Genomic DNA, 27,225 nt, shown 5'->3' with positions numbered 1-27,225 from the left:
GCCCCAGATTTGTGACTGTATCAGGGCAGAATAATCGGGCACAAAGGGGTAAGTGTTCCAGACTCTCTGGATGTGGGGAAATTGGATCTTTTGTTTATTTTTAACATTAAAAATGCAGAGGAGGGCCGCCTTTTTGCTCCCTCCTCTTCGGAGATGGCCGGTGCTCTGTCTATAGAATGTGTACCTACTTCTACCCTAACCTGAGCGCCCAACCCCACACCTCGTGGCCTTTCTCTCGCCTTCTGAAACAGCCTACACTCTATGCAGTATGTAGCTCTATAAATAAATCTACCTTTACTCAAAAAAAAAAATGCAATGGAGGGGGGAGGGTACAGCTCAGTGGTAGGGCATGTGCTTAGCATGCACCGGGTCCTGGGTTCAACCCCCAGCACCTCCATTAAAAAACTTTTTTTTTAATGAGGGTAAAGGCTTTACTAATATTTGCTGTATGGACAGACACAGGGCCTACTGTTGGTCATCCAGCCTTGGGTCTCGCTCCCCACACAGGCTCTTTGTTTTTGTTGGAGCAGCGTTTGACAGTAAATCTCAGATATCATGGCCTTTAAATATCTTCACAGACGTTCTGTTACGTAACTACAGTGCAGTGATACATTTAGGAGATTTAACACTGGTGTATCTAACTCTAATACATCCAAATTTCACCAGTTGTCCCAATAATGTCCTATTTTATAGCAATCAAGTTAACTATTTCTGTTAATGCCCACCTCCTACAAATGGAATGTAAAAACAAGGTGAACCGCGTTAAAATCGTTTCTGGTAGTGAAATAATAGCTCAGTACGAGGTGTAGTCCCTGACTGTTCGTTTTTTGCATTCATAATTGTCAGAAAAATACCTAGAACTTGCCCTTGTAATGAGAGCCTTCAAATGGTAGAAAAAACACAAGAGTAACTTGTGTTTACTTTTTATATACTTTCTGTATTCGTGAACCTTCACTGAATTCTGAGTGAAATTAATTTTTGAAAACCTAGTCCGTCTTGGTGGTGTTGAAGTAGCGAGAGGTGAGGAGCCAAAGAACAGCTGAAACATAGGAAAGAAGGAAAAGGAGCAGCAGTGTGTCCAGTCGGGGCAGGCCAGACGCGCCTGAGACCAGCGCGCTCCCCCCCCACCCCGGGCTCTGCCCCCGGCCCAGGCCGCCTCGCAAAGGGAGACCGCCGCTGCGCACTGGTTTGCTTTGCTTGGTGAAACACCGCTGCCCCGAACGGACTTCTGTGGCTCTGTGACTTCTCTCCGCCGGAAACCACGTTCCAGTTGTAGGTTTATAGTATCCGTTTTAATTTTGTCTAAATAAAAAAGATTTTGAGCCAGCAGTTCTTTTTCTACTACCTGTTTGAATAATCACCCTGTATTTTTGCAAATCGCTTCAGTTAAGTATCTTGCTAGTCGACATGAAACTTAAGCTTAATCTTAACATTACCTTCAAAGTCAACTGAAATTAAGTAACATCATTTTATGTTACTGGCAGACTGCTTCCAAAAGTGTTTATAAAAAACATCCATCAATTCATTTGTTTACTCCACAGATATTTATTCACAGCCTCTTACGTGTCAAATGCCCTGCTGAGCACCAGACAAATAGGGCAAAAGCAGGCAGCGCTTGCTTTCGTGGGGTTCGCAACGTAGAGGGCGAGGGAGACACGAAGGGTCACACCCGGAACTCCCCCGAGGGCGTGCACTCCTTGAGTGGAGGACTCTGTCTGCAGGGGTCGTCACTGTCCCCCACGTGGCACCTGCACACGCCGTGAGGGTTCTCATCTGGGTCAGGGCTTGGCTCACCCGGCGTACGGGCCAGCTCAAGCTCGCCACCTGCTTCTGTAAGTAAAGCTTGGTTGGGGCACAGCCATGCTCGTTCATTATCTGTGCCTGCTCTCCCACCGTAACGTCAGCATTGAGTGCTTGTGACAGAGACCACATGGCCCACAAAGCTGAAGTACTCAGTGCCTGTCCCTTTACAGAAGATGTGTGCCAGCCCCTGGTGCAAATGAATTTTTTTTTTTAAAGGAAGACTTTATAATGAATGTGTCCGAGAGTCTTAATGGGGAAAGAAAGCTTATTCCATGAAACGCCTGGTGAGGTGAGGAAGAAGCAGACAGTTGAGCCTGAGCGCAAGCGGAGGCCAGCCCCTCCCAGGGCGGGTTGCTGGAGTGGACGGTGCACACAGTACCACGAGGAAGCAGCTGCAGAGCCAGGGGAGAATGGGGAGAAAGGAGGCCCCAGAAGAGAGCCAGCCTGGTGGGCTGCCTGGAGACGCCGGCCTTGTGCTCAGAGCCTCGGAAGTGTGTGAGCACGCACTCCTGACCTGCCGGGCATCCGTTTGGCACAAATATTCGGTGCACTGTTGACAAGACCCTGGAGAGGAGCAGGAGGGGGCCTGGCGGAGGCAGAGCTGCTGGAGTAGCCCCAGCAGAAATGAGGGCCCTTGGGCCAGGGGGGCGGAGGGAGGTTTGGTTTCTCAAGGTGAGTGGACTTGTTCTAGAGACTTCTCATGTGTAGAGGCGCGGGCCTGACTTCCTCCTGGCCTCAGGGCCCGGGGCCCGGGTGTGTGGACACGGCTGTGGCCTGCCAGCCCTGCCACGTCGGTGCTCTGCTCACGCCCTGAGCCCCTGCCCTCCTGCCCGGGGAGGGCCGCGCGGCGGGAGCTTGACCGTTGTGCTGACCGCTCCTTCAGACCGCGGGCTGCTTGTTAGAAACAGCCCAGGCCGCATGGGCACCTCCTCAGGCCCTCCATACACCTTTGTATGTGTATAGTTTTCTATTGTTTTACCTAGTGACTAATATTTTTCTTGAAATGTGGGATTTTTTTTAATGTATATGAATGAAAAAAATCTATATTCTCAGAGGATTGTCTCCTTAATTCCAGCATTAGCCTTTTTATGAATGCACAGGAAACAGTGATAAACCATAATTGCTGGTGGTAAGTAGTATAAATGAGATTAAGTGGTTCTAAACTGTGTACCCTTGGTAACATGAGATACCATTTTCTAAAATCTCTTCCCTCTCCTCCGGCCCCCACCCTCTGCCAAATATTGATTCTGTTGTATGATTCTGCGGTGCATTTATAATTCTCTTCTGTGGAATAGCCTCTAACACTAGCTCGTTACAGGTCTCGAAAAGAACTGCAGGCTGCATTCAGCATCCACGTGAACTGCGCATCGTAGCCGGTGTCCGCAGAGTCTGTACACCCGCAGGCGCCCTGGAGTCAGGGAGGCTCCTAAGCCGCTTCCCGCTCAGCCGCTCTCTGCGACAGATGCATGCGGAGATGCCCTGTGCTGATGTGCACTGTCAGTCTTCTCAGCAGTGTGGGGTTGTAGGAAATAAAGTAATTTTAGAAACATTAACTTTTTTAAATGGGAGTTACTAAGAAGACAAAGAACTTGTTTCTTTGAGTCATTTTTGTAGTATTTGTCGTTCAGAATGGAGAACTCGAAAGAAAGAGCTTCTCCCAAAGCCTGGTTAACAGTTGATTTATTGACACATGGGAGGAAAATCTCATTTTGAATTTCTTTGATCTTTTTCAGATCTCAGTCACAGTGGACTGGCAGATCATTATGAAAGTTCCCACTGGGGACAGCAGCCCACTTACAGAGGTGAAGCCACCTGCAGCTGGGATAAAGTGATAATAGACAGGACGGATAAGGAGGCGTGGCCTTCCATCACAGGGGCAGAGACTGAGTCTGCCTCAGAATGTACGTCGGACACTGACTCTGCCTCCCACTGCGGCTCAGAGAGCAGTAGCATGGCTACCGGGGGCGCGCAGGGCAGCTTCGCCGGCCACAGCAAGAAGGCCAGCGGCAGCACTGGCACCAACGGCGCGCTCGTCCAGAGCCCCCCCGCCCAGAGTGCCCTCGGAGCCGGGGGAGCCGGCAGCGGCAGCGCGGCCCGAGCGTGGGGCGTGGCCCACTGCTCCCTCGGTGGCGGGGATGGGAAAATGGACACCATGATCGGAGACGGGAGAGGTCAGACCTGCTGGGGTGCCTCCAACTCCAATGCTGGCATTAATCTCAACCTTAACCCCAACGCCAACCCAGCTGCCTGGCCTGTACTCGGGCATGAAGGAACTGTGGCAACGGGCAGCCCTTCCAGTATTTGCAGTCCGGTCAGTGCCATCGGTCAGAACATGGGCAACCAGAATGGGAGCCCCGCAGGCACTTTGGGTGCTTGGGGGAACTTGCTGCCGCAAGAGAGCACAGAACCACAAACGTCCACTTCTCAGAATGTGTCTTTCAGCGTACAACCTCAGAACCTTAACACTGATGGACCAAGTAACACTAACCCCGTGAACCCTTCACCAAACCCTGTCAGTGCAGTGCAGACGAACGGACTGCCGAACTGGGGCATGGCTGTCGGTGTGGGGACCATCATCCCGCCCCACCTGCAAGGCCTTCCTGGTGCTAACGGATCATCAGTCTCTCAAGTCAGCGGGGGTGGTGGTGGCGAAGGAGTCAGCAGCTCCGTGTGGGGACTGTCCCCCAGTAACCCTGCCACAGGAAATAGCAGCTCTGGGTTCAGCCAGGGGAGTGGAGACACTGTGAACTCAGCATTAAGTGCTAAGCAGAACGGATCCAGCAGTGCTGGGCAGAAAGAAGGAAATGGAGGGAACGCCTGGGATTCGGGGCCTCCTGCCGGCCCTGGGATCCTCACCTGGGGAAGGGGCAGTGGCAGCAGCGGTGTTGGTAACATCCATTCGGGAGCTTGGGGCCACCCTGGCCGAAGCACCTCGAATGGGGTGAACGGGGAGTGGGGAAAGCCCCCAAACCAGCATTCCAACAGCGACATCAGCGGGAAAGGATCAACAGGGTGGGACAGTCCGAGCGCGGGCGGCCAGAACCCTGCCACACAGCCCGGCAGCGAGCACGCGAGCTCATGGGCCAAAGCTGCGTCTTCCGGAACCACAGCGAGTGAAGGCGGCAGCGATGGTTCAGGCGGTCACAACGAAGGAGGTGCCGGGAGGGAAGGAGCCGAAGGCCGACGGCGAGACAAAGGGAGTGTAGACCAAGGGCACATCCAACTGCCAAGGAGCGACCTCGACCCCAGAGTCCTGTCCAATACTGGCTGGGGACAGACTCCAGTAAAGCAGAACACTGCCTGGGAATTTGAAGACTCCCCTCGGTCTGAGAGAAAGAGTGACAATGGGACAGAGGCCTGGGGCTGTGCAGCCACTCAGCCGTCACACTCAGGGGGGAGGGGCGATGGGCCCATCACGGACAGTGCAAATACCTCTTCAGTGTCTGGGTGGGTCAGCTCACCACCGGCCGCTGGGCCAGCAAGCACAGGCTGGGGAGACGGCAGCAACAAAGCGCCAAACGGCCCAGGGGTCTGGGGGGATGCGGTAAGCTCTACTGCTGTTAGTAATGCTGCTGCTGCCAAGAGCGGCCACGCTTGGAGCGGGACCGTGAATCAGGAGGACAAGTCGCCCACCTGGGGCGAGCCTCCAAAATCCAGATCTCAGAACTGGGGAGATGGACACAAATCGAACCCAGCCTGGAGCGCAGGAGGGGGAGATTGGGCCGATTCGTCTTCTGTCCTTGGACACTTGGGGGATGGGAAGAAAAATGGCCCCGGCTGGGATGCTGACAGTAATCGATCAGGGTCAGGTTGGAATGAGGTTCCCAGGTCGGGGACCAGCGGCTGGGGCAATGGCACAAATGCGAAGGTGAATCCAGGGACGAGCTGGGGAGAGTCTTTAAAGCCCAGCCCCCAACAGAACTGGGCGAGCAAACCCCAAGACAGCAACGCGAGTAACTGGGGAGGAGCTGCTTCCGTTAAACAGACAGGAACAGGGTGGATCGGGGGGCCGGTCCCTGTCAAGCAGAAGGACAACAGTGAGGCCACAGGCTGGGAGGAACCTTCTCCACCATCCATTCGACGCAAAATGGAAATTGATGACGGTACCTCAGCTTGGGGCGACCCAAGCAACTACAACAATAAAACTGTAAACATGTGGGACAGAAACAACCCGGGCATCCAGAGCAGTGCCACGGCCAGTACCAACACCACCACCACCACCACCACCACGAGCAATGGCGCCAACGTGGCCGAGGCGCCGCCGGCCCACCAGGCCAGCGCTCAGCTCAACCGATCGCCGCTGCTCGGTCCAGGTACGGGCGGACTCTGTGTCCCTGTAGCAGTGAAAAAACATGGTTCATTCTCATTACATTTGGGTTTTTTTAGCAAATGACCTTAGACTGATTATAAGTGCCCTTCACCTTAAAATATCGTATTTGAGTATTATCCAAAGAGAAAAAATAAAGTAGGATGCTGTGATAGCTTTCTATCCAAGGAAAAAAATACATTAGGAACTTACAACAGAAAAGGAGAGGAAAAAAAAAATACATCCTCTTTAGGAAAGATTGGGGACCATTATGTTGGTTTGTGTTTACATATTACAGAGCCTTCATTTCTTTATGAGATAAACCGGCGGTTCTCCACCCCAAGGGGCTTTCGTTAGAATCACACGGGAGCTTCGGGGCTGGGGGATACCAGCCTCAGAGATGGCTAGTGTCATTGGGCTGGAGGGAAGCCCTTTCACTGGTCATTTTCAGAGCCCCACAGGTGTTTCTGGTGTGTGGTTGACGCTGAAATAAAACCATTTTTGTAAAATGCGATGGCATTGTGCAGAACAGGTCATGTTTTGATTTCAGGTGAAAGAAAAATCCTAAGGTTAGACTGCAATCTGTGTTTCAAGTTCGTGCTTTGTGGGAGGCACTCTACTGGGTACTGCAGTGGAAGAGACCATAGGATGGTTCAGGGAGTGAGGCGGGGAATCCAGCTGGACTTTGTAACTAGAGAACTAACAGGAGCTCCCTGACTTGAATATCAGACCAGGGTACGAAGGGCCACTGTGCTCCAGGCGTGGAATCTGCCTGAGTGATGAGTGAGGACTGGACTCAGCAAATCGCAGAGCTGCCAGGGGTGGAAGGGACCAGATGGAGAATCTCATCCAGCTCCGGGCCTCCCTCTTCTACACACTCACTGGGCACCAAGTGCTGGGATTCCTGCCCCCACTGGTCACTTTCCTGGTCACTCTGGCTAATGTGTCCTTCTTGGACTGAGCCTCGGGCGGCCTCCCTCCAAATTTCTAGAATGATTCCTATCACTTTAGGACTGTACAAAGCAAGGGTTAATTTCCCTTCCCATACCACCGGATTTCAGACAGCTGCATATGGTGATCGTGTCCCAGCTGCCCATTCGCCAGGAACTGTTCCCAGCTGCTACCACGGTTCCTCATAATCACGGCTGTAATTCCTTTTTATCATCTGGAAAAGCTGTAGCTTGTGAGAGTCCTTGTGCCCAGAACTGATGTCAGTGTTCTAAGTATGGTTTAACCAGCACAGAAATAGTTGAGATAACCTCCCTCGCTCCTAAAGTCATACTCCTAGTAATGCAGCCGAAGGTTCGTGTAGTCTTCTTGAGCCACGTCACAGTTTTTCTTAAATTCTGAAGTCTTTCTTTTCGTTAAGGCCACTGTGAGCCCTTCCTCGCTCAGGACTGTTCTTGTGTAGCTGGTGGCTTGATCCCAAGTGTAATACTTTGTTCCTGGTAAACTTGGGTTCAGGGGCCCTAGCCCGTTGACGTCTTTTGAAACCCTGATTCTGTAATCAGCATGAGTTACTCCTTCCAGTTTTATGCCATTCCTAAATTTTAGAGATGTGGCCATAAAGACCAGACTAAGGATGGAGTCTTATCTCCACGGTCACTTACTCGGTTGTCTTATATATGGAACCTAGAATCCAACCTGCAGGGGAGTCTGCAAAGTGTGGTTTCTTTCACTCGGGGCCTCTGTCATCCATGAAGGCTCACAGACAGCGGTAGAATGGCATGCTGAGTGCCTGCGACCGTCATGTGCAGAGGTTTGGGGCAAAAAAATTGTGAGCATCAAACATCCTTGAAACAGATGAGTAGAGATTCGTTGCACCCCCACTGCCTTGTTCTGGAGCCCCATCAGAAACCCCGCCAGGGCTGATTCCTTTCGCCCCTCTCCCTCCCCAGCTCCCGCCTCCAGGCCGCCTCAGTCCTGTGATCTCTGATCACCCAGTGAAGCCCTGTAGTCTGTGAGGTTTTTCCTGCTCTCAGCACCCCTGTGAGAATGCTTCTAGAGCCAGTACCTTTATGCCTTCATTTCGCACACGTGCACCCAGAATGCACTGTTGAACACCTACTGTGTGTTGGGCTGTAACCGCATAGAGGACAGAGCTCTGCGCTCTCTACCTCCGGACCTGCATAGACCTGGGCACAGACCTCTGCCTTACGAACGTGGTTTCTCAGTGAAATGGGCTTCTTGCGTGCGTCCAGTTTTACGAAAGTAAATGCTACAGGACAATTGTTTTCTGATGAGCCTCAGGAAAATCGGCATTAATTTAGGAAACGCACTGTAGCTTCATAAACTGGATTATTTAGATCTCGTTCAAACACATTCTGGAGCTGGAGCACAGTAATGACCTAGAGAAAGTCCCTGTGCCTGCCTTTGGCCAGAGCTGGTTAGCTCTCTGGGAAGGGCGCACAGGCTCACTCAGCTTAGGGTGGCGAGCGGTGTCTGCCGGGGCGGGGCGGGGCGGGGCCGCCTCCTGGCTCAGCTCTGCCCCGAGGCCCGATGAGAGGGTGAGCCAGACCTGCAAGCATGGCACTGACACGTTTCTCAGGAAATGCAAGCAGATGCTGAAAATACAGCCTGATCACCTTGGGCACTTAGAAATAAGTACTCTGGGACACTTAAGAATCAATTTGCAGACACAGGAGAACACTGACCATTGAGTCTAACAATAAGATTAAGGGACAGCCTCCAGAGATGGTTCCTTTCATCTCTGGACTTTGTCCACTTTCACCAAGACGTTCAGATCATTTTAAAGAGAGGTAGGGAGACTGCTATGCAATTAATTTAGAGTCAAACATGAAGGCCATTACAGGCTTGATCTGAGTGAAACGAGCGACACAGTGGGGCCAGGAAACCTTGCCTGGGATTGGTCCTCGCGTGGTGGACGGGAGTGAAGCATTAGCACCGCACACCGGCAGCGAGCTGGGGGAGTACTGCTGATGTTGCTCGTGGCGCATCCCTCTTCCTGCCTATCCTCAGCTCCTCGGAAACGTCTCTCGTCAGCCTGCGCCGGGCGCTTGAGCCGTGCCGGTGGTGATCCCTGCCTTTGTCATGAGGTTGGAGAAGCCTCCAGCCGGAAGCAGACGTGACTTTGCTTTGGCTACTTTGGATAAGTGGAATTATATTTGCTTTATCGTATAGGTTTGTGGCACAAATGTGGTGACCGAGGTAGAGATTGTGTGAGTTAATCATGGAAGGGGCATGTCACCCATTGGATAAACTAAGACTTGGAAGAAACTGGATTTTTTTTAACATTTTTTTATTGAGTTATAGTCACTTTACAATGTTGTGTCAAATTCCAGTGTAGAGCACAAGTTTTCAGTTATACATGAACATACATGTATTCACTGTCACTTTTTTTTTCTCTGTGAGCTACCACAAGATCTTGTATGTATTTCCCTGTGCTATACAGTATAATCTTGTTTATCTGTTCTACATTTTGAAATCCCAGTCTGTCCCTTCCCACCCTCCACCCCCTTGGCAACCACAAGTTTGTGTTCTATGTCTATGAGCCTGTTTCTGTTTTGTATTTATGTTTTTTTTTTTTTTTTAGATTCCACATATGAGTGATCTCATATGGTATTTTTCTTTTTCTTTCTGGCTTACTTCGCTTTGAATGACATTCTCCAGGAACATCCATGTTGCTGCAAATGGCGTTATGCTGTCAGCTTTTATGGCTGAATAGTATTCCATTGTGTAAATATACCATACCTTCTTTATCCAGTCATCTGTTGATGGACATTTAGGTTGCTTCCATGTCTTGGCTATTGTAAATAATGCTGCTATGAACATTGGAGTGCAGGTGTTTTTTTGAAGTAGGGTTCCTTCCAGATATATGCCCAGGAGCGGGATTCTTGGGTCATACGGTAAGTCTATTCCTAGTCTTTTGAGGAATCTCCATACTGTTTTCCACAGTGGCTGCACCAAACTGCATTCCCACCAGCAGTGTAGGAGGGTTCCCTTTTCTCCACAGCCTCTCCAGCATTTGTCATTTGTGGACTTTTGAATAATGGCCATTCTGACTTGTGTGAGCTGATACCTCATTGTAGTTTTGATTTGCATTTCTCTGATAATTAGTGATATTGAGCATTTTTTCATGTGCCTATTGATGATTTGTATTTCTGGAAGAAATTGGATTTAGGAATCCTCGACCTAGGTTGATAAAACGTGCATGTTGTCTCTCTGAGTGTCCCTAGAGCAGAAGCTGGAGAGCGCTGTCCTTCCTGCAGGCTGCCCTGTCCTGGAAGTTCACTCGCTCCTTTATCATCCTCTGGGGTAAAAATGATACCCAGAGACAGTTACCTGCAGATGGAGAGAATCAGCACCGTGCTGTTAGAGAGCGACAGTTTTCACACTGCGACTTCAGAAATAGATCTCCCTGACCTCTCCAGCCTGGGTAATTTTCTGTTTTAAGCACCATGCAACAGTTAATTGAAAAAGGAATGAGCTGGGAGCAATCTGTGCTTTTTGTGGATATGAGATTTTTCTTGGATTTCAGTTTGATTGGGGTGTTTATACTTTCCTGTGTTTTGAGGGACTTGTAAGTGGGGCTGGACTTGAAGGAGGACCAGGGAGTCAGAAGTCCTGCTGAAGAGGTAGCGTGTGCCTGTCAGTCAGGTCCTGGGGTTACAGACGAAGGTTTCACTTTAGGTACCTTCAGTTCAAAGCGAATAAAAGAATGAGACAGTTTAAGGTACCGTTTGGCCCCCTACGTATCAATGAGAAAGAGCAAATTTAAAATCTGTATTAAGGCGCTAAAGTACGAACTGTTTTTTTGTTTCTAATACCGGCCGTCTGTGATGACCCAGGAGGGCAGGCAGAGGCATCTCCTCTAAGAGGCCGTTGTGCAACTCAAGACCATGTGATCAGCCTTTTAAAAGGACCCTTACCTGTAACCCTCAGATAAAGTCCCGTGAGTTTGGAACAGAAGTGTCAGATAAATGTCCAAGAACCAAGGCATTCTGAAAGTAGGATGCTTCGCCATCTGACTGAGCAAACTCTTCTGCATAAAGCTTTATTACATAAACACCTTGATTTTAGATACGAAAAATTAATTGTTCCTGCTCTGTCCCTCCATAAGCCAGTAGCCAGCTGAGCATTATCATAAATTTACATCAGGCTTGAAGGCCATCCGTATGAACAAAATCCCATCTCATTAATATTTAAATTAGTACCTAAAAATGCCAAGCACAGAGCAGGCACTCAAATGCTTAATCAATTGAATTTTCAGTCCTTTATCTGTCCTTCACTTAATTGTAATTGGCCACTTTTTAACTGAACCTTTCTTCCCAAAAAGGACTGTCACACGTATAAAACTATCTAAGCAGCATCCATGGAACGAGCTAGCATTGATCCCTTGGGTCACGGAAGGAAACATGCCACCTGCCGACTTAGCTGTGTGCAGCTTCAGGGTCTGGATGGTTGAGTCAGATGAAGGGTCTCCTCTCTCTCTCTCAGGTCTGCTTCCTGGCCTCTTACCTGCTCCGTGTTCATCTTCACGCCAGTCCCCTGGGCGCGCACCTCTCCGATCTGAGAGGAAGACGAAGGATGTAGGTTCAGAGCTGTCTGAGAGCTGCGGCTCCTGTGGGCGTCTGGCGGCTGCTGCTGCCTCATCCCAGCACTGTGTGTGTTCGGGGAAGAAGGGCGCTAGCGACTCGGGACCCCATGGTGCAGGAACATTTTGCCAAAAGCGATAGTATTTGAAGGACCATTTTCTAAATTTTAGTATCAGTGGTTTTAATATGAGATAGGAATTTGTTCAGCCTCACTATGCCCAACTTTGAAAGAGCTTCTATAAAATTATTAACAACAAGGATACCAAATTCACTTGAGCACTAACCATTAAATGTGGAGGTTGTATATATTTTAGGAGTATGCGTTTGAATTCATTTTCTCCCTACCAACAGTATTTGCTTTGCATCAGAATTTTCTGGTGTGCCTCGGTTTTTAGCATCTCTAGAGCCTCTCGGTGTCTGGTGGTGCACTCACTCTGATGTGTACGTTAGTTTGGTGTTGGGGATAAATTATATTCTTGCCAGGCTTCAACTTAAAATGGTGGAAATATTGTTTCTTGGTGTTTGAGCAGTTACTCTTCCGTAAATTTCTGAGATTAGGAACACGCCGCGTGTAGACCGCTGGCCTACTATAGAAAAATGCTCTGCAGACATTTCTGCTGCTTTCACTGGAATTTAAAACTCTGACTGTCATTACTATAGTCTTAACATTTATTTGTAGTTTTGACTTAGTTAAGTAATTTGTAGTATTGCTTTTCAAAGAGATGGGAGTGTAAGGATGATAAACAAATTTTAGGTGAATTTGTTATTTAGTTACAATAAATGAGTATTTTTACAGCTGATTGGCCTTTAACAACACCTGAATTATTTCGCCTTCCCAAAACATCCCTAATTTTTGTCACGTGTGTTAATTTTCCTGGTTTAATTTTGTCCCTTCCATTTGTGAAGCTCGTCCCGATGTGCACAGTGTTTTCTGTGTAGTGGCAGGTGGTGCTGTAGTCAGCAGTGGCTGCCGGTAGCTGGTTGGGGCTGACTCCCCTGTTACTGGTCATCATTTACGTCATGTGCTGCTCAGCACAGAGCTTGTGATTTTAAATGATTCATAGGTTGTATGTCCTTTTGTCATTAATTAATATTGTTGGCATTTTATTAGAGTAAAGCTGCAAGGGACTGACACCGCACTATTTTTACTCAGAAAAATCAGGAAATTTCATAATTGAGATGGTAGTATCCAACCATATCGACCAAATTGTTTAAAATTTGTGGTTGGTTATTTACAGTTTATGCTTTCTTTTTCTTGTTTTTTCTTTTTCAATTGAAGTATGGTTGATTTACAATGTTGTATTAATATTATATTTTATGGTTTCTGTTCTTCAGGTAGTAGTTCACAGTTCTGTCTCTGAGAAACTGTATCTGTATGAAAAATACAGCTGCTGTAAGAGCTGTCAGTGTGACTGTTAGTGTCAAGTGAGCTTATGGGCAGAAACAAAAAGATCAGAATTTGGGTCAATTTGGAAAAATAAAGTTTGCATATATCATGTAAAATATTTTTCTTACTAAACTGTAAAGAGAACAGGGAGATCCTGTTGTCACCTGGTCTCGTGATCTCCTCTGTGCCTGGAGGTAGAAATGCCATAACCTTCTGCATTCACTAGTTTCCTTGCATACGCTTGTCAGGGACCAGCCCCAGATCGGGATGCTCTGGCAACAGGACTAGATGGAGGAACAAAAGAAGAATCCTGAAAACCCTTGCAGTCAGTGTGTCTGGCGGAAACACCGTATCTGTAGTTCTTCCACTCTGTCCCCATCTTTTAAGGCCGATGCCTCAGCTCTGCCTCAGCTCACTGAGGACCTGAGAACCGTGGGTTTTCTACCATTACATTATCTGCACATGTGCAATCTGCCATCTTCTCATTTCTTCACCTGGATCTGTGTCTTTGATGGTTAGTCAGAAGATAAGCAAGAATAGTTGTCAGTGTATATTTGCAACTTGTAAAAATTTTTGTAAGAGAATCATGTAACATAAAATTTCCTTTAGGTTGTTACATTCATACCAGAAGTAAAAGAGCTACTTTTTCAACTTTCCTTTTAAGCTATTCTTCTAAACTCTATTATGTTGCAAATACTGCGAATTTAATGGTCTTTAATGTAATGGACTTTCTGCTTTAAGTGGGTAGGGGTCAGGAGTGAGAAACTTGCAACTTTTAAAAGCCAGACAAATCTGATTAGGTTTGATATTGTCTCCTTTGCACTTTCTACTAAAAGCCATCCTAAAGATAGATTACCTGGAAATTATTTTGACCTTGAAAGTACCATTTTTACTTTCTCCGTCTTACTTTTTCTTGTTTTCTCTCTCCCTGGTCCCCTGGTCCGCCTTTCAGTTTCATCAGGCTGGGGAGAAATGCCTAATGTTCATTCAAAGGCAGAAAACTCTTGGGGAGAACCATCCTCCCCTTCCACCCTGGTTGATAATGGCACAGCGGCCTGGGGCAAGCCGCCCAGCAGCGGCAGCGGCTGGGGGGACCAGCCCACCGAGCCAGCAGTGACGTTTGGAAGAGCCAGCGCCCCCGCTGCCGCCCCAGCCCTGTGCAAACCAGGTAAGCCGAGCTGGCAGCTTAGAAATGGCTCAGAGTAGTCTATTTGGAGAGATGTTTATCAAATGCATTTTAAGAATTAATTTTTAAGGACACTGTCCTCATTTTGTTTACATGTTAAGACTAACATTAAACCAAGCCTATAAAGAAATATTTGCCATGTCTAATAGATGAACACAAAGGAGCTTTCAACAGAAGCTCTCCTTTAAAAAAATAAAATAAACACAAGAAGCAGAACAGTACAGCATTCCTGCTCGCTCCTGCCCACCAGCCACACTTGCTATTTCTTTTTCGAGGAACTTGTCAAAAACACAGACTGTCGGGCCTGACCACAGACCTGCTGCATTTCCCATGGTCCCCAGGCGACTTGTGTGTGGTCACGTTGTGTTCCACGTGGCATACCATGTGACACAGAGGACAGCGACATTTTCAGGACTCTGCATTTTACTGGCCATTTCATCCCATGGCAGAGACTGCCGCCTTCTCCTGTAGCCCCCAGGACTTACTGTAGACTGTCCATGCTTCACCGTGACCTCTAGTCGGGTACGGGGGTTTGGAACAGCACAGACTACAAATAGCTAGAGTTTGAAGAAAAAAGCTACATACGCATTTACATGTATATTACACTTTTCACGGGAGAAATTACATTCTTGGATCCAAGGGAAACAAAGTAGTGAAAAGGCAGGTCACAGGACACCCCTTTGTTCTACCTCCCCCGAGTGATGTTTAGTGCACGCTGTCCGCCTGAGGAGTGGCGAATGCCACACATTCATGTCCCCTCTCTTTCTAGCTTCAAAATCTATGCAAGAAGGCTGGGGCGGCGGCGGGGATGACACGAGCCTGGGCGCCAGCCAGTGGGAAGACGAGGACGGCGGCATGTGGAACAGCGCTGCTTCCCAAGAGAGCGCCTCCTCCTGCAGCCCCTGGGGGAACGCCCCCAAAAAGGGGCTCCTGAAGGTGCGTGTGTCACCAGAGAAAATGCTCTCCACATCAGTGGTGCCGAGGGGAGCCTCAGCACACGGTGGTCCCCAGTCACAGTGCAGAAAGCTCTGAGGACCCCTGCCGGCCCTGGGTCTGTCCTGAGCCCAGAGCCGGCTTCCCAGGGACTCCGTGGCGCTGCTGTCACAGCAAAGCAAAGGCAGAGATGACAGGAATCCAGCTGCTTCTGCGAAGCCGGCAGTGGAGGGGTTTCCCCTCAGGCTCAGCACCGCCACTCCTCTCACCAGAAATGTTTACTTTGGAAAAAATGATTATTTTCCACAAAAAACTAGTATTCATATTAACATATAATGGGTTTGCTATTGTTCTTTTTAAGCAAATTAGTAACATTTTCTAAATTTCTGAGTTTTAATTTCGAATGCAGTAAATATTGATAAGATGCAACCCATGTAAACAAAACTGCAGGACCCTTAGTTTTTCAGAGAGGGTAGCGGGGTCTCACGACGGCCCGTGTAGGGTTTTAAGTTCTCTGGAAGGGTAAGTGAGGGGAGGAGAACTCAGCAGAGGGACCTGGGGGGCGGGGGAGACGCTTCCACATGCCCCTTTTTTCTACTTTCAAACCATATGAATGTGTTATCTGTTCAAAAAAAATTTTTCAATTTGAAAAGCATTCAGTTAGCTGTAAGCAGAACCCGGAAACTAAAACTGGGGCTTTCTGTTCAAAAAGAGTAGAAATGATGGGTGAGACTGTCTTCCCACAGTCGGGCGGGCAAATAATCCAGTTAATGGCCAAACCAGAAACACCAAATTGGGAAATTAAGGTATTGTATATTCTTGGCAAACGTGGCTCTGGCCACACGGTGCTGATTAAAATCACCTCCCAGAAGCGGCCTCCGGAGGACAGCCAGCCCGTTAGTTGACTGCCCCCGCGGGTTCCGCTCCGTCGCTGTGGCAGCCCGCCCTTGAAGAGCGCCGTAAGGGATGCTTTCTGTGCCACGTGGCTGCATCAGCTGCATCCCTGTCACCGTGGAAGAGCAGGGGGGTGGGCCAGGGTCCCGTCTTGATGCTCAGCCCTTCCACGGTGCCCGCCGCCCTCCTCTCTGTCCTCCCTCCCCCTCCCTGACAGAGTGAATAGTTAACAAAACTAACAGAGTTTTTGTTCCTGTCACCTGGTTGCCTTTTCATTCTGTTGGAATGAACCCCTGGCATTTTGTTGTCTTACTGAGTAAAGCTTAAAAAGGGCAAAAGCCGTGTAATTTTTGGTAAACTTCATGTGATGTTACCGGCCTTTATTCAGGGGAGCACTTATGATGATCTGATATCGGAAGGGGTGCATATTTGTGATGAACTAAGTCCTCCGAGGGAAAGCAGCGACTGTCTTGCTTTTTGAAGTCTGTGAATTGCACACGTATGCCTGCCTCAAAAGCACCCTGAAACATCCCACGGCGAGAGCCACGAAGTGCTGTCAGGGCACCCCTGAGCGCAGCACCGCTCGGCGTTGACCCACAAAGATGCTGGGACTTATAAATTGACGTGATGTTCAGTTGTCTCCCATTTCTGGAAGAAGTGCATTAAAATGTGACTCATGGGCTTTCTCCTTCCCACTCTTCATTCCAGGGCATGAAAACATCTGGCAAACAGGATGAGGCGTGGATCATGACCCGGCTGATCAAACAACTCACAGACATGGGATTCCCGGTGATTGGCACCCCATTTCACTGCTCCCTGCCGTGTGCTCCGCTGTGTGTGGCCCTGTCGTGTCCGGCCCGTGTCTGTCCTGTGTAACACGGAGGGAAGGCCTTTGAGGGACGAGATTGTAGCCTTAACCTAGCCCGTAAACTCCCCTTTCACCTGGGCACCTCTGCTTAGGGCCCTGGCTGAGCCACAGCAAAGATCCACATCATTTCTATCGAGACAGGTGTGAGAACCTTGTCCTAGAATAAAAAATGATGTGTGATTTTTAATTTTTATCGGTTTATACAGTTTTATTTTTTCCTTTACTTTATAATTAAAGGTGAGTTTTGTTTATGTCATAGATTGACAAAGATCACAAGACAAAACTTGGTGTAAACTGCTGACGCTTCATGTCCAGAAAACGAATCCTAACCAAGCCTGTTTGGTTCCTGAGTCTCAGATCACGTGCAGGGGGAGTTGGAAATCTTAGGGCACTCCTCTGAAAAGGTGTCAGTCTCTCCCGCCCCTGAGGTCAGCGGCGGGAGCTCAGAGCACAGGGATGCCACCCTCACCCGCCATGTATTCCCTTCAGGTGTCTTCTTTCCAAATCTTTATTCGAAGAGTATTTATTTTTCGATTGCTGTGGGTGTCCCTGAAAGATGAGCCTAGAGTGGCCCCAGACAAGAGGCAGGAACGACGCCCTTCGCGTCGGGCACAGGCTCTGAGCCCGGCCTCCTCCCACGTGAGCTGGTGGCAGGGTCGCCCTTGCCCTTCCACTGAGACCAGTCTGTTTCAAGCCACCTGTGGCTTGTTTTGTATTGTATTGTTTTTACCCTTTTTTTTGGTGACAAGTAGTTGACAGCAGAGCCTGCAGCAACTTCCCGCAGCTGTCCTGGCAAAGAGCTCATCCTCCCAGAGCCGCTGGTGCTCAGACTCCTGACCCTGCATTTTGTCTTTAACACGTTGATCGCCACCTCGCCCAAATCTGGGTGACAGTTGTGCTTCCTCAGGGCCACCTGATCCTCAGTGGGCTATCAGTGTGTTAAAACTGTTAAATACAAGTTCTTCCCTCTAAAAATGAATTCAGTACCCTTTATTACAAGTATTCTTTTATTTAGAAGATGTCTGTCTCTAACTTCAACACGGAAGAGAGGTATTTCTAGTTCCAGAACCTGACAGTATTAGGTTAATATTCATCACCGCCCTGAGCTGACAGTGGTAGAACTCTGTATGAGCCTTTCTACGAAAGCGACCGCTCAGTCCTAACGGAAGCGCTTCTCCCCCGCAGAGAGAGCCGGCTGAAGAGGCCTTGAAGAGCAGCAACATGAACCTCGACCAGGCCATGAGTAAGTGACGGACACCCCCCGACGCGCGGCCACAGGTGCCAGGTTGAGCTTTGCTTTCGAGTCGTGGGTTGAAGGCGGAAGGCCTGCTGGGTAGATGGGCCCAGGCCGCACAATGTGCACGGCCGCAGGGTGAGACCTTCGGGACGAGGGGCTCCGGGGGCAAATGGCCAAATGTCACATTAAACCACGTTTGCTTTTTCTGTTTTTTTCCCCCAATTTGTTCAACAAGTAGATGAACTTATCCTGTCTTCATCTGTTTTGAGGGAAGGAGATAGTGAGCCTCTTGGAGAAGGTGCTGGGGCCACGTGCCCCCTCATTGGACGCTGAGGGGGCTGGTCCTTGTGCCTCGCCGGCCGGGGCCCCCTCAGGGCCCAGCAGGAGCAGCGCCTGCTGGCCGAGCACCCACTCCCACTGAGAGATGAACTCACTGTCAGGGAGCAAGCGACTCTAGTTCTAGAGTTGCTTTGAAAATAATGATACTGGGGGAAGGGTATAGCTCAAGTGGTAGAGCAAATGCTTAGGATGCATGAGGTGCTGGGTTCAATACCCACTACCTCTTCTAAGAATAAATAAATACTAAATAATCCTAATTACCTCCCCCACTAAAACATAACTTAGATAAACTTAAAAGAAAAAGAAAATAATGATATTATGGTAACTGTTTACGTGTAAAATACAGCTGATTCTTGTCATCCGTGGTCCTTATGTCCTGTAAAGTCCCTGCAGACACGGAACCCACAAATACGGAGGGGCCCTCACCCCCAGGAACAGCCAGGGCCACAGCGCAGTCAGCACGTAACCTTGTCCGTGTGCTTTTCTGCGTAAAGACGCTGTATTTAACATCTGTTTCTCACGGTCACCTGCCAGATTTCTTTCCAATAAAGCAGTAGCTGAGAAGGACTGAGCACGCCCTGACCCTGGGTGACGTGGCCATAGACGCCTTTGTCTTTTCGATTCATGCCAGTGCCACCGGCTGGCTATGTTTCTTTTAAATCAGCCCTCATCTTGTGACTCCACAAATGTGGCCACATCCTGTCTTTCCTGAAGCACCGTCACGCTGCACGTGTCCCCGTAGCCCCTCCCGAGCAGCCCTCCATCCGGACGGTGACGTTCCTCCTTTCTCGCGGCTCTGCCGTGCTGTTGATTCATGGGCGCCGGCTCGCCGCTGTCTCTATCGGGCCCGACGCAGTCTTCTTGTGCTCAGGAACACGACAGCATGTTGGCTTGGGGACCGTTTTAAACGCTGAAATCTCCAACAAAAAGCACAGCAATGTGGAAAGCCAGGCCCTGGATAAACCACGAAAAGGACACTTGTCCGTGCGATAGCCTGAGCTAGGAACGTGTGTGTTGGGGCTCAGATTCTTCCCTGCCCTGTGCACGTCCACAAATGACTACCCAAGTGCCACAATTATTGATCTGGGGGCAACAAGTAAATTTTAGCAAGTAGGTGAGCTCACAAGCTCCAGATCTATGAATAATGAGGATCAGCTTTCTAGTCTCGGGCAAATGCTGAATATGTGGTGTACACTGCCAGGACCGAGGGCACTGGTGAGCTGGAGGGTTATTCCTGCCTCCAGACCCGCGAGACGGCATGGAGGCACAGGGAGCTGAGCAAACACCCGTCTCTAGGGACAGGGACAGGCTCTGTCTGGTTTGTGTTGTACATAGCCCCAACATCTGGATGGTCCTTACAGCCAAGAGGGATTCAGCTGGTGGGAACCGATGGCCGTGAGGCCAGGACAGCCGGGGAAGAAGGGGCGAGGAGTCCCAGGGAGAGGAAAGGCTGAGCCCCGCAGGGGCAGGGGTGGCCGGGTGGCTGGCGTGGAGCCAGTGAGGGCTGAGGATCAGGGGCCGGACAGCAGACTCCCGGGGCCCGGCCAGAGCCAAACCGTGAGGCCCCTGGTTTCTGGGGGGTGAGAGTCTTTACTCCTCCCTTGAGGCGTCAGCCGGCGCCCCTGTGTGCTCAGAACTCGCAGCCAACCCCACCCCCAGGCATCTCGTTTCAAGTGCTGCTTCTGTACGCTGTGTCCCAGGCGCTCTGCTGGAAAAGAAGGTGGACGTGGACAAGCGTGGACTGGGAGTGACCGACTACAATGGGATGGTCACCAAACCCCTTGGCTGCCGCCCGCCAATCTCCAAAGAGTCTTCCGTGGACCGCCCCACCTTCCTGGACAAGGTATGGGTTTAGGTGGCTTTTTGTTTGTTTTTAGCAAGAAGTAATTTTCACTTTTCACTGTGTTGGAGTAAAAAATTATTGGACTGTAATATTTAAGTGATTTTTACCCATTTTTGTAATACCCGTGATGTCTGAACTCCTGAGGGGTAGTGTTGTATCTCGTCTGATGTGACTAGGACTACAAATACTTAAATGAAAACTGGTTCTCATATTAGTGGGTGAACTTGACTGCTTCAGCTTGTCCAGTAGACAAGGGTCATCAAATCTCTGTGTTACTGTCTTGTTTTATGTGTGTAGTTCTGATTGGAAATGATGTGTTTTATGTTTAATCTAAAAAAAGGGACTAGAAGTGGTTGGGCTTGGGCACCCATGTCTTGTGGCCCCTGCTTGGGTCAGGCCCTCCCGAGACCACACCGGCATCTGGGAAGCTCCCCTCGGACGGTTAACAAGTCCCGTCACCTGCCCCCTCCTCTCGGTCTTGGGCGTGGTGCCCCCTTCCCAGATCAGGGTGACCTCACAGTGGGAAACAGGGTCCCATTAAACTCTAGCAGAATGTTCAACCTTGAAAATAAAGTGGAAGTGAGAAAAGACAAGTTTGAAACAGACAAAAAGCAGGCCACAAGAGAAGAGATGAACGTTCATCTCTGTCCTCACATCCGCGGCGTCCCCCGCTGGTGCTCACGCAGGCCACTGTCGCCAGAGGGTCCTCACCCTGCCAGCACCATCGTGCCCAGGGAAACCAGAATTTCAGACAATGATGAATCTTTTTGGAGCCATGCTTATTCTAAAATATTATTTGTTGTTTATCTGAAATTCCAATTTAACTCAGCATCCTGTATTTTTATTTGCTGAGCGTCGGACCCTGACTTATTTCCTTATCATTAAAATGTGAAATAATACTACAGGCTTGTGAAGTTAGATGAGATAAATTTGCAAAGGACCTGGCACAGAGTGTCACTTCAGTAAATGTTAAAAAAAAAAAATTAAGGTTTTTTTCTGTTTTATAGCTAACTTTATTATTAGGTTAAACCGTATGAAATCTCTATAAGTCAAAAACAGTTGAATGTCAGCAGAATTCAACCTAATGTATACCTAGAGCCTTGCAAACAACTGAAAATGGTTGTAAAGTGTTGGATTCCAAGTGAGATTTCTGCCTCGTTTCTGTCTCTCTCTCCTGATTCCTATCCCGGGGCAGGGTCCATAGCATATGAAAACATTGTAGGCTGATACATGTGTTTGTAAAGTAATTGTTAAAATGAAAACAGCATCTTAACCCTGTTTCTCTTTTTTCTTTTTCCCTCTTCCTTTTGCCCATGTTCTCCATTCTCTTGTCCACACGTTTTTGATCTTTCAATTCCTTATTCATCTGCATCCGTCTCTGTGTCCCGGGAAACTCTGTGCTTTGTGTGTGGACGGGCACTGCGCACAGCTCACGCTTTCTTTCCCCAATCAGGATGGCGGCCTCGTGGAAGAGCCCACGACTTCACCATTTTTGCCTTCACCAAGCCTGAAGCTCCCCCTTTCCAACAGTGCACTCCCTAATCAGGCCCTGGGCGGGATTGCCTCAGGGCTGGGCATGCAAAACTTGAATTCTTCTAGACAGGTAAGGCTGTTGGGAGAGGGCCCCTTTTACTTGCCTTTAAAAAAGATATGTTTGAGACGTAAACCTTATTTTTCATTAACACCTGTATTTTAAGACATAATTGAATGGGTAAAGGGAGCTGAAACGCTGTAAGGATTTCCTCTCAAGCGCTACTGGTGTTGAGAATTAAACCCAGTTTTTGACATGTAACCATCTCGTAGGAGAGGCTTCACAATTATGTGTGTGTTTACGTGCGACTGAGCTGTATTTGAGTTCAGCGTGCTTGGTACTCACTCCCCGTATGTGGGGTGACGCACAGGGCAGGGCACCCTTCAGGGGCCAGGCCCGTCCAGAGGTCCAGGTAGTGCCCACCTCTTCCTCATTTCTCAAATGATTATCCTGCCAGAAAACACCATATTCTCCCCTTTTTCCCAGAAATAGAGGTGACATCTCTCAGGGGTTCTCAGTGGTTTCCAGGGAGTGATGTTGGCGTTTCTCCCTGCCTGGGAGACCCCCCTGGGGATGGTGAAAGTCACAGGTAGACGTGACTGATGGCTGTGTCGTGTCCCCCTGCTCCCCTCGGATGAGATGATACGGAAGCAGACCACGCTGTTCCCGCCTCCAGAGCCACCTTCTGCTTGGTTTTCTCCCGGCCGAGGCCGACGGCTCTGAGACTTCTCCCAAGGTCACTGCCATGAGACCCGGGGTGTCCCCAGCCTGCGGGATCCCCGCCATCTCACACCGCTCACCCTGGTGGCAGTTCAGGGAACGTCTGCATCTTGGACATCCCACGGTCGGGGAGGCAGCAGCCCGGTGGTGGGCCCGGGGGTGAGCCCCATAGCAGGATGGTCTGCTCAGAGCCCGGGGGATAACTCAGCCAGCAGAGGAGAAAGGATGACTGCAGTATATTTATTAGGTTTCACACAAAGCGAACTACCTGAGTTTGTCCAACTACCCAATTTCAGGTTTTGCTGAAAGAATAGCTGTATTTCCTTTTTGAAAATGTTGTGTTCTCTGGGCGAGTGATCCCCAGACAGCATCGCCCTGTGACTCATCAGTGTCCACAGCTCGCGTCTTGCTCTGGTGCCCAGCACTGATCTGAGTAGTTTCTTTAAACACGGTAGCCTCGTGCGGGACCCCTGAAACCGCTGTGCGTGTGGCTTCTGCGATTTAGAAGCACAGGCAGGCTTCTCGGGCTGATGTGTCGTCGGTGCTGAGTTGAGTCAGCATGTGTTCAAAGCCCCTCTGGTGCAGGCTGAGAGTGGTAGGAGGGGCTGTGATTCTGCCTCCCTGCCTAGGGAGACCACGTGTCCCCCAGCTCAGTGTTCCGGTGGCAGCTCTGTGACAGGCCCCCGTCTCCCCACAGACCCCGAGTGGCAATCTGGGCATGTTTGGCAGCAGCGGAGCAGCACAAGCCAGGACCATGCAGCCGCCGCCGCCGCCGCCCGTGCAGCCCCTGAGCTCCTCCCAGCCCAGTCTCCGCGCTCAAGTGCCTCAGTTTCTATCCCCTCAGGTCAGCCTGCGCGCACAGTCACCTAGCTGGTCCTCCGGCCCCGGGGGACGGTCCAGAACTGCCCACACCTCCAGCAGAGCTGTGTGCCCAAGTGAAGAGAGGTGCCCAACACCAGCAGTGATGGACTTTTGTCCTGGCCTTGAGAAAACTATTCAGAGGAAGCCAGTGACTTGTCCTGGGGTCGGGGAGAGGAAAGCAGCAAGTGAACTGTCGCTTAGGACAGAGGAGAGCCGGCTGAGCAGCTGCGAAGGGCTGACCGACAAACCCAGTGTGACCGTATACAGTAGGACCTGACTGTAGACTTTTTAGTTAAGTTTATTATTTAGTATTAGATCATTTTTTCCCATAGAGATACTTAAAAAAAAAAAGACAATCAAATAGAATTAAGGAAAAGGATCTTGTTGTGCAATAGCTCTCAAGCATAATATCAATTATTTTCACATTAATATTGTTTGCTTTTAGGACGGTCCATCATTTTAGACTTTGGACTGAGTTTTTAGTTACAATGTTACAATCCTGATCCCTTATAGAATATTTAGTAATAGACTGTGATCGGACATCATAGAACCAGCTGGAAGTAATTATCATTCCACAGTTGTTTGACCCCAGATCTGTGCACTGAGTTGAGAGGCTGAAGTCTGAGTAAAGTAATAGTTAAATTCATTAAACAGGATACACTGTAAACCACTACAACAAACAGACCGCACAGTACAGAGGCGTAGAGAAGACAGACATGCCCTTCCCTCTCAGGGGACAGCACAGAAGGCCGCAGCCCTGCCCCAGCAACTTCCCCACACGGGAGGGGAGGCAGGAGAGCCTGGCCCAGGAGCTGCCGGACCCATCCACACACATCCTGCTGCCCACACCTAGTGGCACGGCCACCCCAGCGAGGGCAGGGGAAGGGGGGTTCCTGGAGAGCAGAGAGCAGCCTTCCCACACTCAGCACTCCCCGTGTCCCGAGTGTCCCGCGTCCGTGTCCACCCACAACTGTCACATAATGTGTTTCCTTTACATTGATTTGCCTTCTTAATTCAGATAAATTTGTTCTCAAAGAAAACTTTATCTATCATAAATAGAAAAATCAGCGTTTTTCTAAGACCCATTACACAACTATAAAAGTAAAAAATGCTCTTTTTGCGTAAATGCTGTGGTAAACCTACAAAGCACATGGCGGGAAACACTGAACTGGCCAATGTCAGGACCCTGATTGGCTCAGAGCAGTGAATTCCAGTTAAACAGGGAGTCAGGTTAACAGAGTCAGTTCCCCCTGAGAGGAATGTCTGGTCCTCTGAGCCAGGGAGACCACTTCCCGAGCGTGTAAACTTGAGTAGGGTCACTGCTCACCCTGGACGAGCCCTCTGGTCGGGGGCAGTGGCGCCATCCACCGAGCTCCTGCGGGGACTGGTCCGAGACACACGCATCTCCCCACTTCCGTGAGGCTCAGACTGAGTGAGAGCACCGTTGTGAGACCGCCCCTGCACAGTCTCCGGTTCTCACATGATGCCCACTCCTTCTCACTTTGACAGAATGTGAAATCAGTTACCGGCAGGAGAAACCCAGAGCCTTAGAAAGTTCATTCATTACTGGACTATTTAGAGGAAGAAATCTCTTTCTGACTGTCCCTCCCTCCCTCCCTTCTTCCTTCCTCCTTTCCTGCTGCATTGTCCACAAAAGCGAGTAAACGACTAATGTTAAAACGGTCATAATTTTTTAAAAGCTTTTGAAGTTCACTCATGAGACAAAGATAATTTTCTTTTAGTTAGTCAGTTTTGATTCTGAAAAACTACATAGCCAAGTAAATAACTAATGGTGCGTTTTGTGTTGACAGGTTCAAGCACAGCTTTTGCAGTTTGCAGCAAAAAACATTGGTCTCAACCCTGCACTATTAACCTCGCCAATTAACCCTCAGCACATGACGATGTTGAACCAGCTCTACCAGCTGCAGCTGGTGAGTGGGCAGAGCGGCCGGGCCGCGGGCCTGGGACGGAGGAGGGGCCCCGCTCCCGCACGCTGGCAGGGACAGCAGCTCCCACCGCACGCCGTCCACGCCGGGGGCGTCCCTGCGGCTCCCCTCAAGTGTGTGCACTGTTCCTTACGGGTGGTCTCACCAAGCTCTGTGATCAGCGGGCCGTTGGTGATTGCAGTCTCCCGGGTCAGACGGTTAGGCCTGCTTGATCGCCCTGAACCCCAGAACCCAGAACAGCAGGTAGTGTCCGCGGGTGGTGTCCACAAGCACCCGTCTCCAGGCAGAAGTCACTTCCTTACATTCAGTAGACGCCTTAGAGATTAGGGCTTAATTGTCTCTCAAATCCCTCTTGAGAAAGGCTGATGTAGCCTAATCATTCCTGAGTTTTATAACTTAACATCTGTGGAATTTTTAATTTTCAGTGATCTCATTGCTTTTACCGTGAAATGCCATGTCGTATCCCTAGGTGCATCTGGATGTATATTCACTGAAGGACCCACTCTCTTTCTTTCTTTAATATGCTGCCACCTGATTTATTTAGAAGTCTTGTCCAACAGCTTTGTCTCCTAGAAAATGAGTCATGCAGGAAGGAATAAAAGGCCCTCTGTAGGCAAAGCCGTGATGTCAAGCTTTACTTACAGGAGGGCCTGGCACTCGGTGCTCACCCTTTGGCATCTGTTAGACACGTGTCTGACCAGTCTGCATGTCCAGCTTCCCAGTTAGTGGCAGGGTGGGGTGGGGGTGTCCTGGGGACCAACGGCAATGCAGGGAGGTGGCCAGCACCCTGGACGTGGGGTCCGGGCCACAACTGGACCTCTCACACTGAGGGAGCGGTGTAAGGCCCCTGGGAGAAGGGGCAGCAGCTGGGCTTCCGCCAGGAGGCCACTGACCCCGGGTGGACAGGGCACAACCAGGAAGCAGGCTGTTAGAGCTCTTCCTGCAGAGGACACTTCCTATTCCTCGGTGACGTCAGAGGCACGGCTGGATTCTGACATGAGGCAGAGCCAATGGTCATGCTGATGTCCTGGAATCTTTCCTTTATGTGTAATTTTTATTGGCCCCTTTAGTGTCAAAGAATTATGTGTAATGTATTCTGCTTTAAAAACAAGGTATATTATTTTAACATTTTTCCCAGAAAAAATGGAAAAATGAAGTTTCATTGCATCCTAAGGCTAGGTTTTAGAGCGTATAAGGACCGCTTAAGTGTTTTATTCCTCTCTAATTTACAGATTAATGAGGCATTTCTAGTAGTATAATCTATACCTCTGTTTGGATTCTGTTTTGATAAACTCTCTTGCCCAAAATGTCCCCAAAAATCCATGTTGTAAGAAAACAATTGACAACAGTCGGCCAACTTTTAAAGTAAACGGTCAAACCTTCTGCACTGGTGTGGGAAAAATCTGCTGCTCACGCTGGCGGCTCATGGCCAGGGGTCTGTGTGGACTGAGGTCACATGTGGCTCCTGGCACTTAAAGCCCTTTAGCCTTCATCGTTCTGTGATCATCTAGGGCTGCTGATCACCACTGTCCTGCCACACTGTCTGAGCCACCCTGGTCTCGGGTCTTTATCATCATAAGAGTACATTTGGATGGAGGGGCAGAGCTCAGCAGTACAGCACATGCCTAGCATGCACGAGGTCCTGGGTTCAATCCCCAGCACCTCCATTAAAAATAAACAAACTTAATTACCTCCCCCCCCAAAAAATGAAATTTCTCCTCATTTCTTTTTATTTTTAGTTTGTGTGAATCAAGCAGAATAATTTTGATCTCTTCATTAATTAAAAAATACTTGCTGACAAACCTCATTACCAACA

General features: G+C 49.3%; 1 protein-coding gene across 5 annotated transcripts in view; it reads left to right on the top strand.

Moving 5' to 3' along the window:
* The window catches only part of TNRC6C (trinucleotide repeat containing adaptor 6C), a 113,887-nt gene that overhangs the window by 67,850 nt on the left and 18,812 nt on the right, over positions 1–27,225 (top strand). For 3 of the 5 annotated variants that reach the window (XM_064495464.1, XM_064495465.1, XM_064495463.1), the window contains exons 5-13: positions 3,537–6,116; positions 14,004–14,219; positions 15,007–15,173; positions 16,773–16,853; positions 18,118–18,175; positions 20,209–20,351; positions 21,781–21,954; positions 23,300–23,446; positions 25,275–25,394. In XM_064495464.1, the coding sequence (XP_064351534.1) occupies positions 3,537–6,116; positions 14,004–14,219; positions 15,007–15,173; positions 16,773–16,853; positions 18,118–18,175; positions 20,209–20,351; positions 21,781–21,954; positions 23,300–23,446; positions 25,275–25,394 (3,686 nt within the window). The remainder of the gene's footprint in view (positions 1–3,536; positions 6,117–14,003; positions 14,220–15,006; positions 15,174–16,772; positions 16,854–18,117; positions 18,176–20,208; positions 20,352–21,780; positions 21,955–23,299; positions 23,447–25,274; positions 25,395–27,225) is intronic. The other 2 variants (XM_064495467.1, XM_031469189.2) reach the window with 1 other exon arrangement.

Source organism: Camelus dromedarius, chromosome 16, assembly GCF_036321535.1.
Source record: "Camelus dromedarius isolate mCamDro1 chromosome 16, mCamDro1.pat, whole genome shotgun sequence".
Lineage (NCBI taxonomy): Eukaryota > Metazoa > Chordata > Mammalia > Artiodactyla > Camelidae > Camelus > Camelus dromedarius.
The sequence above is the reverse complement of the archived record's forward strand: the minus strand, read 5'-3'. Positions and strand labels throughout refer to the sequence as shown.